Source organism: Sus scrofa, chromosome 14 (genome assembly GCF_054392235.1).
Source record: "Sus scrofa isolate SSC_HxYL_T2T_F1_AM1 chromosome 14, Sscrofa_HxYL_maternal_Yorkshire_Landrace_v2.0, whole genome shotgun sequence".
NCBI lineage: Eukaryota > Metazoa > Chordata > Mammalia > Artiodactyla > Suidae > Sus > Sus scrofa.
In genome coordinates, this window is record NC_139396.1 from 93571212 (window position 1) to 93594584 (window position 23373).

Here is a 23373-nt window from a genome sequence, read left to right on the forward strand (position 1 = left end):
ATCTGCACATAGAACCCAGTGAGTCACTATGGGAACTCCCAGAAAATCTTTTGATAGCAAAAAGCCAAAGTAAATAAAGCAAAACAAAACATTAAAGCAATACTCCTTCTCCATCCATCACTATAAGAATTTTTTAAAGTAATTTAAGGATCCAGTTTCTTAAAATGTGTGCCTTGCGTAATGTCCCCTAACTCTCCTTAATTCTTTGCCATTCTGGTTTTATGCCATAAAGGCAGCAGTGTACAGGAATTACTTCTTCACAGTAAACTGAATTTGTCCTAAAGGATATTGGTTTCATAGAATTTTGGCATCTAAAAACATGTGGGGAGTTCCTGTTGTGGCTCAGTGGGTTAAGAACCCATGAGGATACAGGTTCTATCCCTGGCCTCCCTCAGTGGGTCAAGGATCTGGGGTCACCATGAGCTGCAGTGTAGTTTGCAGATGTGGCTACAATCTGGCATTGCTGTGGCTGTGGCGTAGGCTGGCAGCTGCAGCTCCAATTCAACCCCTAGCCTGAGAACTGCCATATGCTGAAGGTTTGGCCCTAAAAGGAAAAATAAAATAAAAAGACTATGTATGTATAGGACAGGATTTTTCTCTGGTAAAATACAAGCAAAAACAGAGACCATTCTTGGGTTAACACTTCAGTGTAAATTAATGAAACATATTAAACCAGACTGAAATTCTGGCGTAATTATCCAGGATTGCAATATGCAGAAAAGATTAAAAACTACTGACATAAAGAAAACAGAAGACGAAAACATGCTGATTTGCTCCTAAATTGTATAAAGCTAACTAAATGCTGCACATGCCCATTTGGTTATATTAAGAAATAATCCACCTGCCACACACACCCTAAAGACTCCACACAAAAACTATTAGAATTGATAAATGAATTCAGCAAGGTAGCAGGATACAAGATTAACATACAGAAATCTGTTGCATTTCTTTTTTTTTTTTTTTTTTTTTTTTTTGTCTTTTTAGGGCCATACCCTCGGCATATGGAGGTTCCCTGGCTAGAAGTTGAACTGAAGATACAGCCACCGGCCTACACCAAAGGCACAGCAGTGCAGGATCATGTAGCCCATAGATGCAGCTCAGATCCCACATTGCTGAAGCTGTGGCATAAGCCAGCCGCTGCAGCTCCAATTCCACCCCTAGCCTAGGAACTTCCATTGCCACAGGTGCAGCCCTAAAAAGCAAAAATAAATAAATAAAATAAAATAAATAAAAAGCCATACTACCAGAAGCAATCTACAGATTTAATGTGATCCCTATCAAATTATCCATGACATTTTTCTTTTCTTTTCCTTTGTGTGTGTGTGTGTGTGTGTGTGTTTTTAGGGTCGCACCCATGGCATTTGGAAGCTCCCAGGCTAAGGGTCCAATTGGAGCTGTAGTCACCAGCCTACACCACAGCTCACAGCAACACTGGATCCTTAACCCACTGAGTGAGGCCAGGAGACTCGAACCCGCATCCCCATGGATGCTAGTCAGGTTTGTTAACCACTGAGCCACAACGTGAACTCCTATCCATAACATTTTTCATAGAACTAAAACAAATAATCCTGAAATTTATATGGAATCAGGAAAGGCCCAGAATGGCCAAAGTAATCCTGAGGAAAAAGAACAAAGCTCAAGAATAACCCTTGAAGACTTCGGACAATACTCAAAGCTACAGTAATCAAAACAGCATGAGGAGTTCCCATCGTGGCGCAGTGGTTAACGAAGCCAAGTAGGAACCAAGAGGTTGCGGGTTCAGTCCCTGCCCTTGCTCAGTGGGTTAAGGATCCGGCGTTGCCATGAGCTGTGGTGCAGGTTGCAGACGCGGCTCAGATCCCGCGTTGCTGTGGCTCTGGCCTAGGCCGGTGGCTACAGCTCCAATTCAACCCCTAGCCTGGGAACCTCCATATGCCGTGGGAGCGGCCCAAAGAAATAGCAAAAAGACAAAAAAAAAAAAAAAAAAAAAGCATGGTGTTGGCACAAAAACAGACATATGGATCAATGGAACAGAGTAGAATCCGGAAATAAACCCACACGCCTACAGTTAACTAAGCTTTGACAAAGGAGGCAGAGATATAGAGAAAAAAAATCTCAGCAAGTGCTGTTAGGAAAGCTCGACAGCTGCACCGACAGTAGAATACTCCCTCACACCATACACAAAAATTAACTCAAAATGGCTTAAAGACTCACATATAAGACAAGACACCATAAAACTTCTACATGACAACATAAGCAAAACATTCTCTGACATAAATTGTACCAATATTTTCTTAGGTCAATCTCTCAAGGCAATAGAAATTAACATGCAGAAATAAACAAATGGGACCACTATTGACTGGGAGAAAATATTTGCAAATGATGTGATCAACAAGGGCTTAACTTCCAAAATAGACTAATGGCTCACACAGTTCAGTATCAAAATAAAAAAATCAAAAACTGAGCAGTAGCCATTTCTCCAGAGAGATGGCCAACAGGCACATGAAAAGATGCTCAACATTGCTAATTATTAGAGAAATGCAAATGAAAACTATAATAAGGTATCACCTCACACCAGTCAGAAAGGCCATCATTAAAAAGTCTACAAATAATAAAGGCAGGAGAGGGCATGGAGAAAAGGGAACCTTCTTATACTGACGGTAGCAATGTAAATTGGTTCAGTCACTATGGAGAACAGAATGGAAGTTACTTTAAAAACGAAAAATACAGTTACCATGCGATCCAACAATCCCACTCCTGGGCATATACCCAGAAAAGACAAAAACTCTAATTCAGAGAGACACATGCACCCCAATGTTCACAGCAGCACTATGTGAAATAGCCAAGACATGGTAGCAACTTAAGTGTCTATTAACAGATGAATGGATAAAAAAGATGTGGTACATATACACAATGGAATATTACTCAGCCATAAGAAGGATGAAATCGGAGTTCCCGTCGTGGCGCAGTGGTTAACGAATCCGACTAGGAACCATGAGGTTGCGGGTTCGGTCCCTGCCCTTGCTCAGTGGGTTAACGATCCGGCGTTGCCGTGAGCTGTGGTGTAGGTTGCAGACGCGGCTCGGATACTGCGTTGCTGTGGTTCTGGCGTAGGCCAGTGGCTACAGCTCCGATTAGACCCCTAGCCTGGGAACCTCCATATGCCGCGGGAGCGGCCCAAAGAAATAGCAAAAAGACAAAAAAAAAAAAAAAAAAAAAAAAAAAGAAGGATGAAATCATGCCATTTGCAGCAACATAGGTAGACCTAGAGATGATCGCACTAAGTAAGCAAAGACAAATATCATATGATATCACTTATAAGTGGAATCTAAGAAACAATACAAATGAACTTATTTACAAAAGGGAAACAGACTCAAAGACAGAGAAAAAAATTTTTATGGTTATCAAAAGGGAAATGGGGAGGGATACATTAGGAGTTTGGGATTAACAGATACACACTACCATACAGAAAATAACAAGATCCAACTGTATAGCACAGGGAACTATGTTCAACACCTTGTAATAATCCTATAATGGAGAAGAGTCTGAAAAAGAATATGTATATAACTGAATCACTTCGTTGTACACCAGAAACTAACACAACATTCTAAAACAACTGTACTTCAGTTGAAGGAAGGAAGCAAAGAAGGGAGGGAGGGAGGACAGCCTCCATGGACTTTCATTTTAGTCTACTTTTCAATAGCTTCTTCTTTTTTTTTTTTTTTTTTTTGCTTTTTTTTAGGGCCACACCCATGGCATATGGAGGTTCCCAGGCTAGGAGTCAAATCGGAGCTACAGCTGCTGGCCACAGCCACGGCCACAGCAACTCGGGATCCGAGCTGCACCTGTGGCCTACACCACAGCTCTTGGCAACACCAGATCCTTAACCCACTGATTGAGGCCAGGGACCGAACCCACAGCCTCATGGTTCCTAGATGGATTTGTTTCCGCTGAGCCATGACGGGCACTCCCTTCCATAGCTTCTTAACAAAGTTCTTAGTGCAATGTCCAACCTGGTTTGGAAAAGAGATTTTTTCTGGACTTTGGTTGTGCTAAGTGGAGGTACTCCTGGTGGGGAGTGGAGAGGGCAAGAACAGGTCTCAGCCATGACTGTTGCCTCTCATCTTGGCCTCCCTAGATCACCTGCTGCTCTTTTGTGACTTCTTTCCACCTTCAAGTTTGCCTCTGATACCTGTTCAAAGCAGAGATCCCTTCCCTCCCTCTGGAGTCAAGGATGGGAGGGGAAGCATTGCACTGCCTAATCTGCCCTGAGTTTCCTGGAACCCCAAACTCAACAAGGCCCTCTCTGCCTCCAGAAACAATACAGACATATTCTTTTTTTTCTCCAGCATGCACCAGGACACAACTGGGTATGTGTGCCTCCTCATTCAGCCAGCCAAGAAATCAGACGCTGGATGGTACACACTGTCAGCCAAGAATGAAGCCGGCATCGTGTCGTGCACTGCCAGGTTGGATATATACGGTAGGTGTAGTGGCAGCATTGAACATCTGTGTGACAAGCAACTGAAAAATCTTGTTTTTTCTTTTACGCTAGATTTAGAATGTTTTCATAAATGAACTGGTTAGATTATACATTAGTGCTTAAGTGATGGATTTTTGTTTGTTTGTTTTTGCTTTTTAGGGCTACACCTGAGGCACATGGAGGTTCCCAGGCTAGGGGTCCAATCGGAGCTGTAGCTGCCGGCTTACGCCAGAGCCACAGCAATGCAGGATCCAAGCCGTGTCTGTGACCTACACCACAGCTCATGGCAATGCCAGATCCTTAACCCACTGAGCAAGGCCAGGGATACAACCTGCATCCTCATAGGTACCTAGTGGGGTTTGTAACAAGCTGAGTCACAACAAGTACTCTCTAACAGATGGATTTTTAAGGTCCTTTCATCCTGGTCACCTCAGGGCTGTTGTACACTCTTTTATTTCACTATAAGGCCAAGCTTCTTCCAAAAGAAGGTTTGGAATTTTTCAGGACTTCTAATACTAGGAATTACAATGACTTTGAAGCATATGTGTACTTCTAATCATCCAGCTTCTTCATGACATGTCCGTGCTGTCACCCATTGGAACTCCCTCCACTGCCTGTCCCCTCCCCAGCCATACCTCCACCCAGCAGAATTTTCCAGACTCTATTCATTTGTTAATTCATTCCACATATATGTACTACCCCAGTCCCACAATCAGGCTAATAATAGAGATGTCCTAATAATATCAGATGACCTTTGTAATTTATGACCTTGTAATTTATGAAATGGTACACTTAGATCCTCCCAAACCCATGAGACTATTGTTTTTGTTGGTTTGTTTGTTTGGGGCCACACATGCAGCATATGGACATCCCCAGGCTAGGGGTTGAACTGGAGCTGCAGCTGCACAGCCACGCAGGATCTGAGCTGCATCTGTGACCTACACCATTGCTCAAGGCAGCTCCGGATCCTTAACCCACTGAGCAGAGGCCAGGGATTGAACTTGCGTCCTCATGGATACTAGCTGGGTTCATTACCCCAAGCCACAGTGGGAACTCCTGATTTTCTTTTCAAGGCCACAGATGAGGGGCAATAAACAGAAAGCTATGTATTTCCTCTAAATACATGACCTGTGGAAAATGGCCAGCCAAGACCCCTCTTGTATGGTACTAAACAGGGGTGGGGAGGGTGGGGGAAGTAGGGGGTGGTAGGGATTACCTGGTGCTGGTGTGCTATAAATAGCAAGCACCTCAGGTTCTAGGCAGCATTATTCTTATTATTCTGGTTTATCATGTTAAACCATTTGTAGATAAGAAACTTATTAAACTCACCAATTGTTTTGTTTTGTTTTTAAAGGAGAAGGAGTTCCCTAGTGGTCTAGCAGGTTAAGGATCCAGCATTGTCACTGCTGTGACTCAGGTGGCAAGGGTTCGATCTCTGGCCTGGGAACTTCCACATGCTATAAGTGCAACCAAAAAAAAAAAAAAAAAAAAGGAAAAGGGGATTACTCTTGGGTTTAGGAATATGTCTCTTAAAAATATGGTTAAGGAGTTCCTGTCATGGCACGGTGGAAATGAATCCGACTAGGAACCATGAGGTTACAAGTTTGATTCCTGGCCTTGCTCAGTGGGTTAAGGATCCAGTGTTGCTGTGAGCTGTGGGGTAGGTCGCAGATTCGGCTCAGATCCCAAGTGGCTATGGCTGTGGAGTAGGCCGGTAGCTGCAGCTCTGATTTGACCCCTAGCCTGGGAACCTCCATATCCCTGAGGGGGGGGGCTAAAAAGGAAAACAAACAAACAAAAAAGAACTTCAGTTCTGAGGGAAGCTGGCTCTAATGTACTTTCCCCCGGGAGAAAGAGGCCAGTGATACGTTTCTTCATTTAAGCTAACGCCTTAGCAATCCCATCCACTTTACCAATAGGTCTCCAACTAAGAACCTCAGTACTAGGAAGCCCCGAAACGGATGACTCTTGTCCAAATTCTTCTCTTGAGTGGTAGGGTCCCACGTTCAAGTTCTCCTGGTTCACCTCTGCCTGGTCCCAGTCCTGATTCCAAAGCACTAACCCTCAGAGACGCTGGTTCCCCAGCTGGGACCAACGTGTGGGGGAGAGAGGGGGATTTGGACTAAAATCAATTCCTTACACCCTCCCCACCCCGCTTCCTACCTGGCCAAGGAGGAACAGGAACAGCAGGCTCCCCTCTCTCGTCGAAGGAAGGGCTCCTAAAAGCAGCAGCAGTTGTGTTATGAAGTCAGAGAGAGCCGGGGACAGGCTGGGAGGCGGAGTGGGGAGAGACTGACTAGTTCACGGCTGCCCTCCCGAGTGCCTGCTCTTTTGTGGAATCGCTATGTTTTGTCCTGTTTTGTAACTTTCAAAATTTGATTTTTACCAATTCACTCAGAGGTAATTAGACCCTGGGAAAACTAATTCAAAATGATGCAATCAACAAAGGACCAATTTATAAGTGGGAATGCTGAAAGGGTCCATGGCTTCCTAGGACCCAGAATGTTAATATTCCCCACCTGGTGCGCGCCCCCGCCCCCCCGCCCCGCGCCCAATTCTCCTCATCAAGATCCTTGGAAACCTAATGAGAAGACTGCTTTGTGGTTTCTGAATCAGAGACAGCACCTAGGACTGAGGGGTTTGGATGGATATTTCATTCAGACCATGTTCAAGTCTAAGGATCCCATCTGCTGAAAACAGGGGCTTTGGGACCATGCTTGGAGAACAAAGACATTCAAATTGTTTCTTTGTCCCCAAACCGTGGTTGATTGCACATGTTCCTTTTCAGTCTTCCAGATATCACTCATTAGAACCGATTAGGGTGGGAGGTAGGTAATGGCTGATCAGCATGATTAGGGTGTGTGATAGATACCCGTCAGAGGTATGGACTCATCTTTTGGCTTCCATTTCCCAAAATTTCTCATCTCCACTTTCTGAGGTGCCCTCCCTTGAGAGTCTACAGCCTTCTCTCCACCACCTCTAGCAGACTCCACACGAGGTCTGTGAGAGGAGATAATTTTGAGAAATCACCCTAGTCATCCCCTCTTCCTTCTGATAGACCCAGATTTTACTGGATTAGAATCATAGGGTTTGGAATTAGGGGATCGCCAGCTCAGTTTCCCTCTTCCTGGCAAGGGGAGAAGAGCTTTTATTGCTCTCTTTTACAAATGAGTCATTTCAGACCCAGATATATTTCAGTGCTTTCCCAAGATCCTACGGAAAGCGTTGGAGCGAGGAGAGAATGCACCCCTGCCATGTACCTGCTTGACTATATGCCCTTCATTGTAACACATTATTTGGTCCATTTTCCAGCTCAGTGGCACCACCAGATCCCACCACCCATGTCGGTCCGGCCCAGTGGCAGTCGCTACGGATCTCTCACCAGCAAAGGACTTGACATTTTCTCTGCTTTCTCCTCCGTGGAAAGCACGATGGTGTATTCATGCTCTTCTCGGAGTGTAGTGGAGAGTGATGAACTTTAAGAACGTCTGGGTGCCTGCTGGGTAAGGGGGCGGACTGCGGAGGGGGAAGGAGGATGAGCCAGATAAGGTGGTTTCCAAGCAACTGGATTTGAGAAAGTTCCCACGCTGCCAGACCTGTGGCAAGGAGAGCGTTAAATCAGCTGGGACTCCTGCCATCTCAGCTGGGGGAAGAGATGGAGGGCTGTGCCTTTTAAGGTTCCAACCAAAATGTGAGAAGACAATACAGATGAACCAAAGATGTCATGCAGCTGCCATCCACTGCTTTGGGAAAAAGCTAGCATGCTTCCCTGCTCCCTTCTGTGTTAAGGATGTTTAGGCTCTCCTAGGAGCAATTAGGGGCCAGAGGCTTGGGCCAATAGGAATTAGACAGTAATGACCTTAGGTATCACTAACTCACCAAACAATGCAAAAGAAAAAGGCAGAGGGGGGATCCATCATCTTTCAATGATTACATCCATAGCAGTAGTATTGGTGGATTCATTAAGTCAGTTTCTACTTAGCACTAGAAGAGGGTGCCATACAACTCACATATGTGGAAAAGCACTTTTGATTTGCTTGCCCTGGGTGTACTGAGCCACATAATAAAGTTCCAAAATGTGCTTGAGATTAAAAAAAAAATTCACTGAAAATCTCAATATTGCACAGTGCACTTATTCTATAGCCAAAACAGGGCCCCACCAGCCTATCTGCACCATTTTCTTTTGGATACCATGGTGAGCGGGTTTTTTTTTTTTTTTTTCTGACTTTGTATATCCCTAGATGCTAGAACTAAAGGGTTGTAATAAACCAACCAGAAAGAAATCTTCTGTAGGGTCACTTTTAAAATTACTAGCTTCAGTTGCCACTTGCAAAATAGTCATCGACATCAACTGCTCACAGAATATTGACTCTCCTGCTTCTCCCTCATCCCCAAAAGTCTGCAAGTATATGAAGCAGTGAGGAATGAAGAGATGCAAACAAGGAGAGAAGTGATGGGAGCGTGTTGTTGTGTGTTTGTTGTTTTTTTTTCCATTTGCCCGAGCAAAGCAGTGGTTGTAGAAGGAGAGGTCTTTCATAGTTGTGAACTGCTTTGAGATCATTAGTCAAATTGCATTTTATATACAGAAAATATTATGCTAACTGAGAAAATGGGAGGAACAGGGAATGTGCATCTTTATTCTAACCCAGCAATTAAAAACCTGCCTCTCCGCTTAAGGAATTTTTAGACTTTCGTTCACTGTGATATCCCAGTACCTGGAAGAGTGCTTTGAACAAAGCAGACATTCAATAAATATTTGCTGGGTGAATAAATCTTATATCAGAGAATCTACAATGCACGCACCAGTCAAAAATTTACCCCAGGAATGGTCATCACAGCACAGTTTGCTCCAGATTCACCAGGGAGATGAATGAGAGTGTCTGTTAACAACTCTCTGTGCTCAAGTCTCTGGTGTTCTCTGAGCCAGGCACCCTCAGCTGGTATCTTACATAAGTGAACAAATAGTAATTGCTTAGAAAGGCTTGAGACTTTCTTCACTTCAAGGCAAGGATTTCCGGTACAAAAATAAATTCATTCACTCAAAAAATCATTTGTGTGTCTACTCTGTATAAGATGCCATGCTGGAGACTATAGTCCATACACAGATAAGACATAGTCCCTGCCTGAAGGGAGCTTACAATCTAGTGGGGGAGGTGAGATAAGGCATGTCGAGTGCTGCTTTGGGGGCAAAAATCTATTCTTTATCAAAGGGAAGTTTCTGTGGTCTTCATTATATATTTTTCATGACTCAAATCATCTTCATTATTTTCAATCTTTATTTCATAAAATACCATGTGACATCCCTAAGACGTAAAGATTTCAACCAGTTATTTAGCAGAATTATTTTTTCTTTTCTTATGCGTGCAGGAATAATAGTAAAAGTGTAGGCAACTATTATGAAATAGAATGCATTCCATGCAGAATCCATCCTGTAAAAAGTGTTGTTTCCATATTGGCTTCTATTATCAAATCTCTTCATAACCAAAGACCACTTTCCAACTGCAGGATTGCTTTTCCACAGTCAGACACCAAACCTCCTTGTCACATATATTAATTTCAACTATAGACAGCTATCCCATGAGAGATTCATCTCTGTATGTCTTAGCTTTCTCAATATTTTTTATCTGTTGTCTTAACAGTGTTCAACACAGAACTAGGATAAATATTATATTTGGCCACTAGATGGCACTGTCGAACCTGAAATAGACCAAGCTTTACCATTCTTGGAATTTGAACTATTGGATTGTTACCGCATGGTTTCTCAACATCAGCACTACTGACCTTTGGGGCTGGATAATTCGCTGTTGTGGAGGACTATCCTGCTCACCATAGGCTGTTTAGCAGCATCCTCGGCCTCTACTCACTAGATGTCAGTAGCGGAGCAGCCCCTCCCCAAGTTACCCAAAATGTCCCCAGACATTCCCATATATTCTGAGAGGCACGATCTCCCTTTGCTGAGAACTACTGTGTTGAACAAATTCAAATTCTATTGAAAATTAAATTACAATGTATACTTATGTAAGAAATTTTGGCTCTGCTGGATATGGACTCACCCCAAATCAGATTCATCATCTTCCCTAGTAATGAACCTGACTATTATCCATGAGGATGTGGGTGGGTTCAATCCATGGCCTTGCTCAGTGGCTTAAGGATCCAGCATAACCATGAGCTGTGGTGTAGGCTGCAGATACAGCTCAGATCTGGTGTCACTGTGGCTGTGGCTTAGGCCAGTAGCTGCAACTCCATTTCACTTCCTAGCCAGAGAATCTCCGTATGCCTCGGGTACAGCTCTAAAAAGCAAAAATAAGTAAGTAAAAAACAATTCTTCCTCCTAGTTTAATGATTTCTATTAATGGCATCAGCACAGTCCTAATAATCCTGATAAAAAGTATCCGAGTCATTTTTTGCCTCCTCTATCTAATCAATTGACAAATCATGTTAATTCTTTTATATTCAGGCATTCTTTTCTGTCCCCCTGTGGTTCCCCATTTCAAACTTTCATTAATTTCTTAATTTCCCTCAATACTGCTGACTTCAACCATAAGAGACTTCTAATTGTTCTTCCTGCCTCTTGTCCTGCTTTTTCTCCCCACTCATATTTAGCCCAGATCTCAGCATCAGATCATTCTTCCTGAAGTACTGCTCCAATCATGTCATTCCTCAATTTTTTTTTTTTTTTTTTGCTTTTTTTGCCTTTTTTGCTTTTTTTTAGGGCTGCACCCTTGGCATATGGAGGTTCCCAAGCTAGGGGTCTAATCAGAGCTACATCTGCTGGCCTACACCACAGCCACAGCAGTATCAGATCCGAGCTGCATCTGCAACCTACACCACAGCTCACGGCAACACTGGATCCTTAACCCACTGAGTGAGGCCAGGGATCAAACCCAAATCCTCATGGTTCCTAGTCGGATTTGCTTCTGCTGCACCATGACAGGAACTCCCCATTCCTCAATTTTTTTTTTTTTTTTGACCAAGCCCATAGCACATACAAGTTCCTGAGCCAGAGATCAAACCTGAACCCCACCCTTACCCAGGCCACAGCCGTTACAACGCCGAGTCCTTAACTGCTAGGCCACCAGGGTACTCCCATTCCCCAATTTTCAAACCCCCAGTGTCTCCTTGAAGCCAACCAGGTCAGCTGTTCTGCCCTGTAGTATTCAAGGCTTGCTCCAATATTATTCCAAAGGTTTTCATTCATCACTCAGAAAACTAGCATAGTTTACACCCCTGCTTTCCAGCCACATGGCTCTTTTTGGCCTCCACCCGGAAGGCTTTCTCCCCAACCCTCACCTACTAAAATCTTACCTGTTCCTTAAAGACCATCTCAGATGCTACTTTACTGCCTCTATGAAATATTTTCTGACCCTTCCCCCAGGCCTCAATAAAATGTAATTCTACTTTCTTTGAAATCTTATAGCAACTTTCTTGAGTCTGGAAGAAGAGAAGATTGTTTTGAATAATATTTTGTGTAAAACAAAGCCTCTATGTATCTACCTATATCTATCTATATATCTGCCTCTCTCTCCCCTTGCACTAGCCTAGTCTTGCACACACTATATTTTAGCTACTTGTTAGTATGGACTGTGTCAAAAGTTTGCCTTATACAGAGTAGGCACTCGCTAAATATTTATTAACCTGAATTGAACTTCAAAATTCTATATAAGTCAGTATGTTCTTATAAAATGAATTGAGTCTAGACCAGTGGTTCTTAACCTTGGCTGCACATTAGAATCTCTGGGGGAGCCCAATGCCCAAGCCACAATCCCAATCAGTAAGTCATAAGCCCTAGGGTTCTGGCATAGGCATCGGTAGTTTTTAACACATCCCAGGTAATTCCCATGAGCAGGTGCAATTGAGAAGAATCATTTTATTACCATGATTTGATCATAGAACTTAAAAGGTCTGAAAGGATGCAGATAGCATAGGCTGTAGTGTTAGTGTCAGAAAAGAATGTACTCCTTCCTTGCCGCACATGCAGTGCCTGGAAAGTAGAAATAAACATTCACTTTGGCCCTATTAGACCCTGTTGTTTTGCACTACACTCATTGGACATAATAGCATTCAGGGAGCTCTGAGAAGTTGTTCAAAAAACCTGCAAAAATGGACCAGGCAAAGAGGGAAAATTGGTGCAATTCTTCTGACCCTTTTTCCAAAAAGCCATGCAGATCCCATAAGCACCCTTCTTTTCAAACAAGTGAAGGGCTTTTCATAACTTGATTAGTCATGGAAATTGGGATCAGAGGGAAAATGGAGGGGGAAAATGGACCATTACACCAAACTGTCAAGCAGCCAATAGAAGAAGAAAAACTATTCTCCTCCTTTGTTTATATCTATGATATCTCCAAGCTACAGCATCTATGGTCCTTTCTGCATCTATCCACCATTTCATGTTTTTCTCCAAGATGCCCTGTGAACCATGTTCCAGAATCCCCCATTCTGTAACCTATTCCTCTTACCCCTTCCCCCAGCCTGCCAGCATGCTTCATGCTCCAGAATGACTTAGTTCCCATTCCATACACCTTGGCTTGGTGTTCAGAAGAAAGCAGTCCAATTGAACAAATCCTGAATGCCTGAGAGTCTTTTAACTTCAAAGGGGTGCTGCCCCTTTAAAAACAGTTACTTTCTGAGTTCCCATGGTGGCTCGGCAGTAACAAATCCAACTAATATCCATGAGGATGCAGGTTCAATCCCTGGCCTCGCTCAGTGGGTAAAGGATCCAGCGTTGCCGTGAGCTGTGGTGTAGGTCACAGATGCAGCTCAGATCCTGTGTTGCTGTGGCTGTGGCATGGGCTGGCAGCTGCAGCTCCAATTCAATCCCTAGCCTGGGAACTTACATATGCCATACCTGCAGCCCTAAAAAGTGCAAAGAAAAACAAAACCAAAAACCAGTTTGCTTTCTTACTCCCATCAATTTCTAGTAAATAGACTTCTGACAAAGGGAGAAAAAATTAGGCCATGAGAAGAGGTCTAGAAAACTGAGTCAGACACCCAAATTATTCTTGTTGATCACAGCCTCCAGCCCTTTCTCCCCACACACTCCCAAAGTACCTTCCAAGCGGAGATCCTGGCCTGAGTCTGTTTGTACATGGGCTATTTATAAGTTGGTTGTAAACTCAAAGGCAAATTTACTCAATGACTTTTAGTCAAGGTCCCTTCCAGGGTAACCTGGACTCAAAGTCTTTCTGCTGAGGGTCAAGTTGAAATTCATTGTACCTCACCAGTAAGATGAATGGTTACTTTGATGAAGAGTAGGATGAACTGTTACTTAGGTTGCAATGGACCTTTTTTAAGTCATTTTCACCACTAATTGCCTTTTCTTAAGTGGATCAATATTCAGAAATTAATTACTGAAGCATTGCTTGAAGAATGCCAAGCATCTTCTATGCTTTGACAATGCAGTGGTCATCGGCTCGCTGAAAAAATTGCTACTACCATGTTTTTTTTTAAAAAAAATCTCTGCAATGTAAAAACAAATTGCATATTTGTTAAAAAGTATGTTTGCCTCTTTTTCTAATTATATTAGTTAGCATACTTCATGTTATAGAACCATAAAAAGGCTAGGTTTTGTTAATATGTAAATAATGGCCACTTCAAACCCCAAAGAGCAATAGCCTTGGAATTACAAGAAAAAGAAAAATAGCACACTTTTCAGTCCTCTGAGAATTGTGCCACAAATGCTGAGAGTAAGCATAAAGTGGCTGTACTGTAGAGGCATATACACTAATTTGCTAGATTTAACATACACGTGAATAGAATGTGTTTCCCTAATAATACAAATCAAAATATTTCAACATTATTTGACAATAAATATGTGAAGGCTGAAATAAATGTGCATTTTTCTTTAAAATGTAGACAACAGGGCTAGTTTCCAGGTTTAAAGATTGCTTTGGGATGATGGCTGAACCAACTTTTAATGTACAAATACTTTATATTTGATACTTAAAAGGGATTTTAAAAAACTATTCAAATGGTAGGAATTACCACGCAAGTTATAACCTAGTTAGATATTTTTAGAGGAAGGGAGAAATAACTGGGTTTTAGTCTTCCTAAAATAACCAGGAAATCCAATAAACTTCTCGTAGAATGTTTTTTAACTTTCTAAGATAAAAATTCCTTCTGCTTCCTAACTGAAAACACATTACACATAATGTGTTGGGGACACATCAAAATAAGACGGAAAGATGGGAAAGATGGGAAAGATGGGAGCAGGGGAAAGGCTTGAATGGCTTAGACTGGAAATTAATGGAGTCACAAGAATAGTTTTCTTACAATAGGTGATGCTTTAATACCCACTGTGAAACATGAATGATTTTTATATAGCATGGTAAGAATGAATTGCTCGGAGTTCCCGTCATGGCGCAGTGGTTAATGAATCCGACTAGGATCCATGAAGTTGCGGGTTCGATCCCTGCCCTTGCTCAGTGGGTTGGGGATCTGGCATTGCCATGAGCTGTGGTGTAGGTTGCAGACGCGGCTCGGATCCTGCGTTGCTGTGGCTCTGGTGTAGGCCAGCAGCTACAGCTCCAATTAGACCCCTAGCCTGGGAACCTCCATATGCCACAGGGAGCGGCCCAAGAAAAGGCAAAAAGACAAAAAAAAAAAAAAAAGAATGAATTGCTCAGTGTTCCAAAATTCCAAAGAACCTGATATTTCTACACGGATTCAGTGAGTTATCCGCAAACTGAAGGTGGATTCCTAGTAATTTCCCCACAATTAGTGATGCAAGAATCCAGTGAACTATAAACTGTATTGACTATAGTGGTCACTACCAAAAGATTACTAAATATATGTGCACACCGAACACACAGTTTTACTGTGTATTTTAAGGAGAGTTAAAACCCTGAAATAATTCAAATGAGATAATTTGAGTGCAACTATTTTTTTAACACACACTGGTAAATTAACTTTGGTTTTCTGTGTTTTGATTTCAGAGACACCTTACCCTCTTTTCTGATTAAATTTTGCTTACTTTTTCCAATCTTTAGTATTAAGTTTCATAACCTACTCTTCCCTCTCATTATCTTTCTGTCACGATAAAAATCTGTTAAATTTTAATAGCATTTGGAGAACTCCTTATTTCTAGAAAGTCTCAGGTGAATTCCAACAGGGATTTGAATCATTCAGATGAATTGCAGAACATTCTCTAATTCTCCAGTTTTTCTACAACACTGGGTTCTCTGTTTCTTTTATCTGTAAAATAAGCCAAATATCTGAGGCTTTTCCAGGATGAGGGGTAGGATAAATAAATAAATATTTACGAAGAGTTTTGTCATAGAGACCCTTTTAAAAAGTGGTGCCAGGGGCTTTTTCATTCCAAAGAAAATGTTACAAATATTTTTCTCTAGGAATTCCCATCGTGGCACAGCAGAAATGAATCTGACTAGGAACCACGAGGTTGCAGGTTCGATCCCTGGCTTTGCTCAGTGGGTTAAGGATTTAGCATTGCCGTGAGCTGTGGTGTAGGTCGAAGATGCAGCTCAGATCCTGTGTTACTGTTCCTGTGGTGTAGGCCAGCGGCTACAGCTGCAATTCAACCCCTAGTTTGGGAACCTCCATATGCCGAAATACAGCCCTAAAAAGACAAAAATATACATATAATTTTTTTTCTCCAAAGTAATTTATTTAAATTACATTCATATCATTTTCCTGCCCCACTATTTTGTGTTTCCTTAGATGGGTAGTACACACTGGTGGAATTTCTTATTCCAAGATGGTAGGCAGTTGAAAAAAAATCTGGAGAAAAATCAAATAAATTCAAGAAATCCTACCTGCTTTCTGCAGGCAGATTTCAGGGGGATTTATTTTGACCTAGGCAGAATAGCCTAAGGGAACTCTGACACCTGCATCTACGATTGAAGCTGTAGTGGGCATGATGACTCCACAGTACACAGAGAAATAGCAAGAGAGGTGCTGTATTCCTTCTTGGCTTAACCAGTTCAGAACAACTCCACTGTACTGTTGCAGGCTCTAATGAAGAAATGGTCCATGCTAGCATGTCAATAGCCTTATGTTGAAATGAATCAACCTTCAGATAAAGGATAGATATGGACCTTCGAAGCATGTCCTTTGGTCTCTGTTTTCAAATTCTTATCGACATCAAGTCTGAATTTAACCTCCATGATTCATTTCAGCCAGGAGGACTAACAAAGGAGGATGTATGTGTGCCCAAAGTCATGTGCGTACACACACACACACACACACAGCTAACTTAATTCAATCAGAACCAAGTGACACATCTTATGCTTTTCCTTTTTCTTCCTGCTTGAGTCCTTTCCACTTGAAAACATACCAGGCCCCAGACAGCTCATAAACATGGTATGCTTCCATCTTGGGAAGCTTGAGTCAACTTATTTTCTAAAGTACTTTCTTGGTTATAGAAATCCTAATGGAAAAACTATTACAGTAGCCATTTTGAAATGTGTGAATGGTATTGACTGTATATTTTGCCTCTGTTACTAGAAAGCAATTAACAGATCTTGCCTTTTATTCCTTTTTCTCTGCATCATGCACGTCAGATACTCTTTGGAACTGAAAACCAGTGATCCTTAAGCCAAATGTCTGTGAGCATTACCTGTGTCTTTCTTCAATGATATAACACTGTATCCCAGTAGATCACATCATCCCCACGACACAAGTTGCTGTTTCCTAGGTGTGTTTTCCTAAAGATTTGTTGGGGGTTGTGTTTTGTTTGGAAAATTCGCAATTAGGAGAAGAAAAAGAAAAATTAAGAAACTGGATGTTTTAAAAAACAATGCAGAGGATGTGATGGACTGTTTCTTTATTCATTAAATAAACCTTTATTTATTCTCAGTTAATTGTTGGCTTTGTTTTGTTTTGTATTTTGGTCCCAGACTTCATGTGTGAGATGGCTAAGTTCTTGCTCTCTGTAAGTTCCTTGCAGCTCGGATATTTTGGGGTAACACTACCAGTTTGAAATAGCAATCCAAAAGTCCTGTGTCGATTCAATAAAAGCTTGTTAAAGCTTGCACCCTCTAGTATATTCACGACCAGAGAGGAAATGGTACACAGGTGAAAAGGCTGGTCATACATGCATGGTCTTATATGTGTTTTGAATTTTCTTTCACCCATGGATAGCAAAAAGAGATATCTTTAGTGAAACATAATCAGAGAGAAGAGACAAATTCAGTCCATAATAACATTTTGCTTTTATTGTAAGATAGCACAATTTAGGTGAACTGAGCCTTAATTGTTGAATCCTACATCGCTATTAGGCAGAACCCAAACACACTCATTCCATCTGGCTCATATCTAGCGGAAATTTTAGGTCTTCATTAATATAAAGGTCACCTCATTAACTAAGAAATTGGCTGTAATTGGATGTTAAGGAAGATAGCCTAATCCTTCTTAAGAGCTGCAAATATGAAGAATGTGACATCAATATAATCAGGGTTTTTTTTGTAATGAGGTTTATGGTGTCATAGCAGATATTGTCTAATTAAGCAGTTCTCAGGCTCATCAGACAGTGAGAATTGCTGAGAGAGCATTGAAAAAAAAATATGTATGCCTAGGCCTCACCTCAGAGCAGTTAAATCAATTCTTGAACCGGGGGCCCCAGATTTGGTATATTTTTCAAAACTCCTTATGTATGATTCTAATGAGAAATCACGGTTGAGAACCACTAGCTTAGATGGCCTTTCCCATCTTGATAGCCCAGTTCATTTGTATATGGTTCTTCAAGACTTCTGACCCTGGGATTTGGCCTCAACTTCCAGCTGGCACCCAGGGAGAGCCCACGTATAACATTAACGAAACGTAAACCCAAGTGGGGGGGGGGGGAACTATATTAGAGTTCCCATCGTGGCTCAGTGGTTAACAAATTTGACTAGCATCCATGAGGATGCAAGTTTAATCCCTGGCTTCTCAGTGGGTTAAGGATCTGGAGTTGCCATGGGCTACGGTGTAGGTGACCAGGATGCAGCTCAGATCCCGCATTGCTGTGGCTGTGGCATAGGCCGGCAGCTACAGATTCAATTCAACCCCTAGCCTGGGAACCTCCATATGCCACGGGTGTGGCCCTAAGAAGCAAAAAAAAAGTGGGTCTTCCATTATTATTTAATACCCCCCTTAGGAAGCTCTTGGCACATATTACTGATAATACACTGTTGAAGCATCCAGCTATAGTCTGTTCAGGACCCCTTATTGATTAGTACCTGTGCATTCTTCTTGGCTACCTAGGCAAGGATAAGGATGATGCCGAAGCCAGGGTGTGAGTAGATGCTTGATAATGTTTGTTGATTTAATAAGAAAAGGAAGCCCAGATAAAAGAATACTTGGTGGGGGGTAGTTCTCTTGTGGCGCCGTGGGTTAAGGATCTGCTGTTGTCACTGCCATGGCTTGGGTTGCTGCTATGACACAAGTTCAATCCCTGGCCCAGGAACTTCCACATGCTACAGGCACAGCCAAAAAAATGAAAGAATATATTTTTTTGGCCATGACCATGGCATTTGAAATTTCCCAGGCCAAGGACTGAACCTGTGCCACAGCAGCAACCAGAGCCATAGCAGTGACGATGCTGGGTCCTTAATCCAGTGAACTGCAAGGGAGCTCCTAGAATATTTTTCAATTTCAATATGTCCTATAGTCAAACTAGAAAGAACAGAGATTTTCAAAGGTGAGACAATATATAGAATATTGTGGTTTGCCTGGTAATATAAATTATATTATATATAATAATATATGAACCTTAACTTCAAAAGTATTTTACACTTGTTTTATTCAAGCTCCTAATCCATAAACCACAATGGATTCTGCAATCTACAGTTTGAGGAGTTTTAGCAAAGATTAGACTTGATCACTAAGACCCATTTACTTTTCCTTCAAACATTTTTTAGGAAAAAAATGTAATCAAGTGGGGGTGGGAAGCTCAGGAATTTATTAAGAACTAACTTGCTTCCAGAGATTTCCAAAACACAGAAATAGGCAACTACAGACAAAATATTTAACAGATTCCTACTCTTCTGGGGGAAATGGAGATAGGGAAGAAGAGACATAGGGTAAGAATACCATCATTTGAGTTAAATTATCTGATTTCATTAAGAAATTGTTGTTAATAACCAAAAAAGAAATATTTATTTGTTGTATGTTTAGCTCTATATTAGAAACCATAGAAATAACATGAAAAATACGGTTCTCTTTTGTAAGATAATTATAATCCAGAGAGGAATGTGCACCCTACCTAAAAAAAAAAAAAGGACTAACAATTTTTTTAAAATCCTTTTTGGCCACACCTGGGGCATGTAGAAGTTCCTGGGCCAGGGATTGAACCTGCACGCCACAGCAGTGACCCGAGCCAATGCAGTGACAACACTGGATCCTTAACTCACTGTGCCACAAGAGAACTCCAAGGACTAACAATCTTAAAACATCTGTGAGACCTTCTCTGATTGACACATTTTATTTTAGCACTGATTTTATTCATTCTACAAACTCCACAAACTTATTGGAGTTATTAATGAAGCATTTTTGTTTGTTTTTTGTTTTTTTATTCATTTTTTGTTGTTATTATTCTCAAACCCTTTTGTTGACTTTCAATAGATCGCAGCGAGGGAGCTGCTCTGCTACGTATGAAACCCTGACGCAGAAGCAGGTCATCTACGAATAGATTAGCACCAGGTTCCTCACGAATGTGCAGTTAATGAAGCATTTTAAGCCTAAATAAGTAGACAACTGTCCTTAAACAGTGAGTAAGGCAGATGCCCTGAGCCTTGTTATAGCCTAAGTTCACACTGCAGAGTCAAGTGTGACCAGAAAGAGGTCTAGATATCCTCATCCCTAGAGCTATGTTGTCTTCTGGGACTACAGTTTCTTCTAAGAGCTGTTGAAGTCAAGAGGTTAAACATTTTATTCTCTAATTTGGACTAAGGAAGCGAAGTCCTGAGCCCACCGCAATTTCTTATTAACTGAAATCAGAAGGAACGGGAAATTCAGCATCAGCCTCTCAACAGATTTCTAAAGATACACTTGTGATTTTATAAGTTTTAGTTTATGAGCTGGGGAAGATACTTTCACTCATTACAAACCAAAAGGATTTTGATAATCAGATATAACTACAAAAGCAAAAATTTTAATGAAGACTCTGTAGGTAAATTGCAAATAGATGACTGTGCCTGATGTTAGGTGTTGAACTTATATGAAAAGAGTTTGGGAAATGTTATTATTGTTTTTGTTGACTTGTGACAAGTTCCAAATACACAGATAATTTAAGAGGCCTGCTTTTTCTAATTACTAGCAAGGTATTCTCCCAAACGCACACAGGGCTGTTGACCACCAAGTCACCCTTTACCTTAAGAGCTTGGTTATTCATCCAATGATTAAGCAAATTTATAAAAGTAATTCAAACCAATACCATGTGTATTATATTGCTCTGTTAAAGATGAGCCTGGATGGTAGTAAAGCCCTTCTTGTTCAACTTGTACTGATTAAGAGAAAATCACTTTCAAAAGCCACATATATATGAACAAATATACATATGGGCATACCTGTAAGGAATTAGTAGTTAGTAGTTGGCTTAATATGGAAAATAAAATATTGAGGAACTATATATCTAGTTGCTTTAAAGCTAAATATTATTTCAATTAAATTAATCTTTTTGAAAAACTATGAAAAATATATCTATATTTCCAAGTTGATGGGAAAAACTTCCAAGCTAATTACTTCCACTCTCATCAGCTTGTCGTTTTTTGATGAAGTATTCAAAAACAGCACTTTTGCCAACCGGTGGGATTAGATTTAAACACTCCGCATCTTTACTCAGGGAAGCACTCAATGTTATCACCCCCCAAACAGGCCCTTAGTGAAATCAGGAAACTTGGCATGAAAAAGAAACCCACGTTTTTAATTATATTTTACAAAATCTACTTTAATAATGGATATACAGTTTTTAAAAAATACTGAGCACTTACACCCATGTACTCTACGAAGAAAAGTAAGAAAAACGTCTGACTACTTCATGCACACACACACACACAATACACTAAGCATACTGCTCTTACAAGACAGGAAGGCAGCTCTGCATTAAGCAAACACAAGTAATAGATATTGTAACTTCACCCTAAGAGGACAAATTTACAAAATCTAAAAGTGATTATTTCGCTGAGGACTAAACCTGCAGTATAATCTAATCCTTCTTTTTTTAGATTGTTTTCCCTCAAAGTAGTCCAGGAAAGGGGGGAGGGGGCATTAGTCTCAACAATCAAAACTATTCCATTAATGAAATCTACAACATACTAAGGAGGGAAAAAAGGCATCGCGTCCATTAGACCGAGGATGCAAATGAAAGTAACCTGGAAGTTTGCTAATTTTGTTCTAAGAATACATCCTACGCCCCACCGAAGGCCCGAGCGGCTTCTTGGGGGAAAAGGCTGTATCTCCGGAGCGCAGTCATTGAGAGTCCCATTCCCGCGAGGCTGCGCCCTAACTGGCCATCTGGAAGGACTCGGGCTGGAAGCCGAAGAGCCTTTGGCCGTACGGCTCGCTCTCGCCTGGCAGCTTCGCGCCCGCGAACGGAAGGTAGTGGTCTCGACCGAAGTGCTCACAATGGAGATTGACCCAGTCCCGCTCCGAGCCGAATCGCTCGGCCTCAGCCAGGATGCGGGTCAGAGCCATGATGTAGCTCAGCGCCATCTGCAGGGTCTCGTACTTGGACAGCTTTTTATCCTGGCCCCACTGGGGTACCACCCTGCGCAGGCGGTCGAAGGCCGTGTTGAGACCCTGCATGCGGCGGCGCTCGCGCGCGTTGGCCGCTAGGCGCCTGCGCGCCGCACTCTCCAGCCGCCCAGCCCCTGCGCACGTGCCCGCGCATTCGGCTGCGCCACCCGTGCACGGGGGCGCGGCACGCGCTCCCGCCGCCGCCGGGGGATTGCAGGGTTTGCACGACTTCATTCCCCGCCGGAAGGAGGGAGGCGCAGATCTCACTTGTCAGCTCAGGACCTGCGTGTGGGTTGGTGTATGCAGTCGCTCCGCAACTTGGTTCCTCTTAACAAATAAGTCATGCAAAAAGCAGCCCGCGTGGAATCTAAGTCTGCAGTGGGGAGTGCGGGGCTCCGCCCTTTGTCCTACTGGATAGCCAGACTGATGTCTTCACTTGCCAAAATTTAGGGGAAATTGGGATGCTGAAGAGAAGTCATTTTCCCAACATGAAACTGATGTGAGAAGGGAACCTTCTTGCAGCAGAATTGGTGTGGCTGATTCGCGGAAGGTCTCTCAAGTCCTCCGGGAAAGCCCAAGACTTCTTTTCCGGAAGACGAAATCTTTCCCGAAGCTTAGATAGGAAAGGAGCGCCTCTTCCGCAGTAGTTGTCGGAAAAGTGCCGGGTGAATCTTTGAAGGAGAATTTATAGCAGAAGGCTGAAGGAGGGAACAGGTGGTGGCAGGTGGGCGGGCGTCCCTCGGCTTCCATCTCAGCACCTTCCTACCCTGGGAACTGCAGGGGGGGAAAGGGGGACGACGCACAGCAAAATCCTGACATTACAGCCTTCGTCTGTTGGAAGTTTCTCCAAAGCTATGTCCTACACTAACACACCATCTGGAGTGGTCTGGCTGTCCCCAAGAGAATAACAAGGTGGGGGTGGGGAAGGGCTTGGTCTTTCTTTTCCCATATCAGCAGGCAGCATACATATCAAAAACTGAACCAAAGTTTTAAAATTATTAGAAATCACTTGTGTCAATATGTTGGTTTTAGATTAAGATATGTAGAAGCTTAGTGGTACAAGATTCGCTTTTCAAGATGTGACAATTTTGCATAAGGCCGACTGAATACATGCATTTGATTTTAGCTATTAAGTTGGGACAAATTAGCAGATCCTAGTATTATTTCAGACCTAAGATTTTACTGTGCAAATAATTTGGCTGTTTTCTGCAGAATATTATAGCATATCAAAAGATATTAATGTA

The 23373-nt window shown here is 42.1% G+C and overlaps 2 protein-coding genes across 8 annotated transcripts in view; one reads left to right on the forward strand and one right to left on the reverse strand.

Annotated features, from left to right (window-relative positions):
* The window catches only part of MYPN (myopalladin), a 104791-nt gene extending 96218 nt beyond the window's left edge, over positions 1–8573 (forward strand). For all 7 annotated transcript variants that reach the window (XM_021072494.2, XM_084997066.1, XM_013983298.3 and 4 more), the window contains 2 exons: positions 4329–4462; positions 7775–8573. In XM_021072494.2, the coding sequence (XP_020928153.1) occupies positions 4329–4462; positions 7775–7944 (304 nt within the window). In that variant the 3' untranslated portion in view covers positions 7945–8573. The remainder of the gene's footprint in view (positions 1–4328; positions 4463–7774) is intronic.
* An 11873-nt stretch (positions 8574–20446) lies between these two features.
* On the reverse strand, positions 20447–22792 carry ATOH7 (atonal bHLH transcription factor 7). The gene has a single exon (XM_005671039.4). It carries the CDS (start codon positions 22361–22363, stop codon positions 21896–21898), a length of 468 nt encoding a protein of 155 aa, XP_005671096.1. The 5' UTR covers positions 22364–22792; the 3' UTR covers positions 20447–21895.
* Between the last annotated feature and the right edge of the window lie 581 nt (positions 22793–23373).

Bases quoted from the DNA above. Each gene is read 5' to 3' on its own strand.
- ATOH7 (XM_005671039.4), bottom strand. From the start codon at position 22,363: ATGAAGTCGTGCAAACCCTGCAATCCCCCGGCGGCGGCGGGAGCGCGT.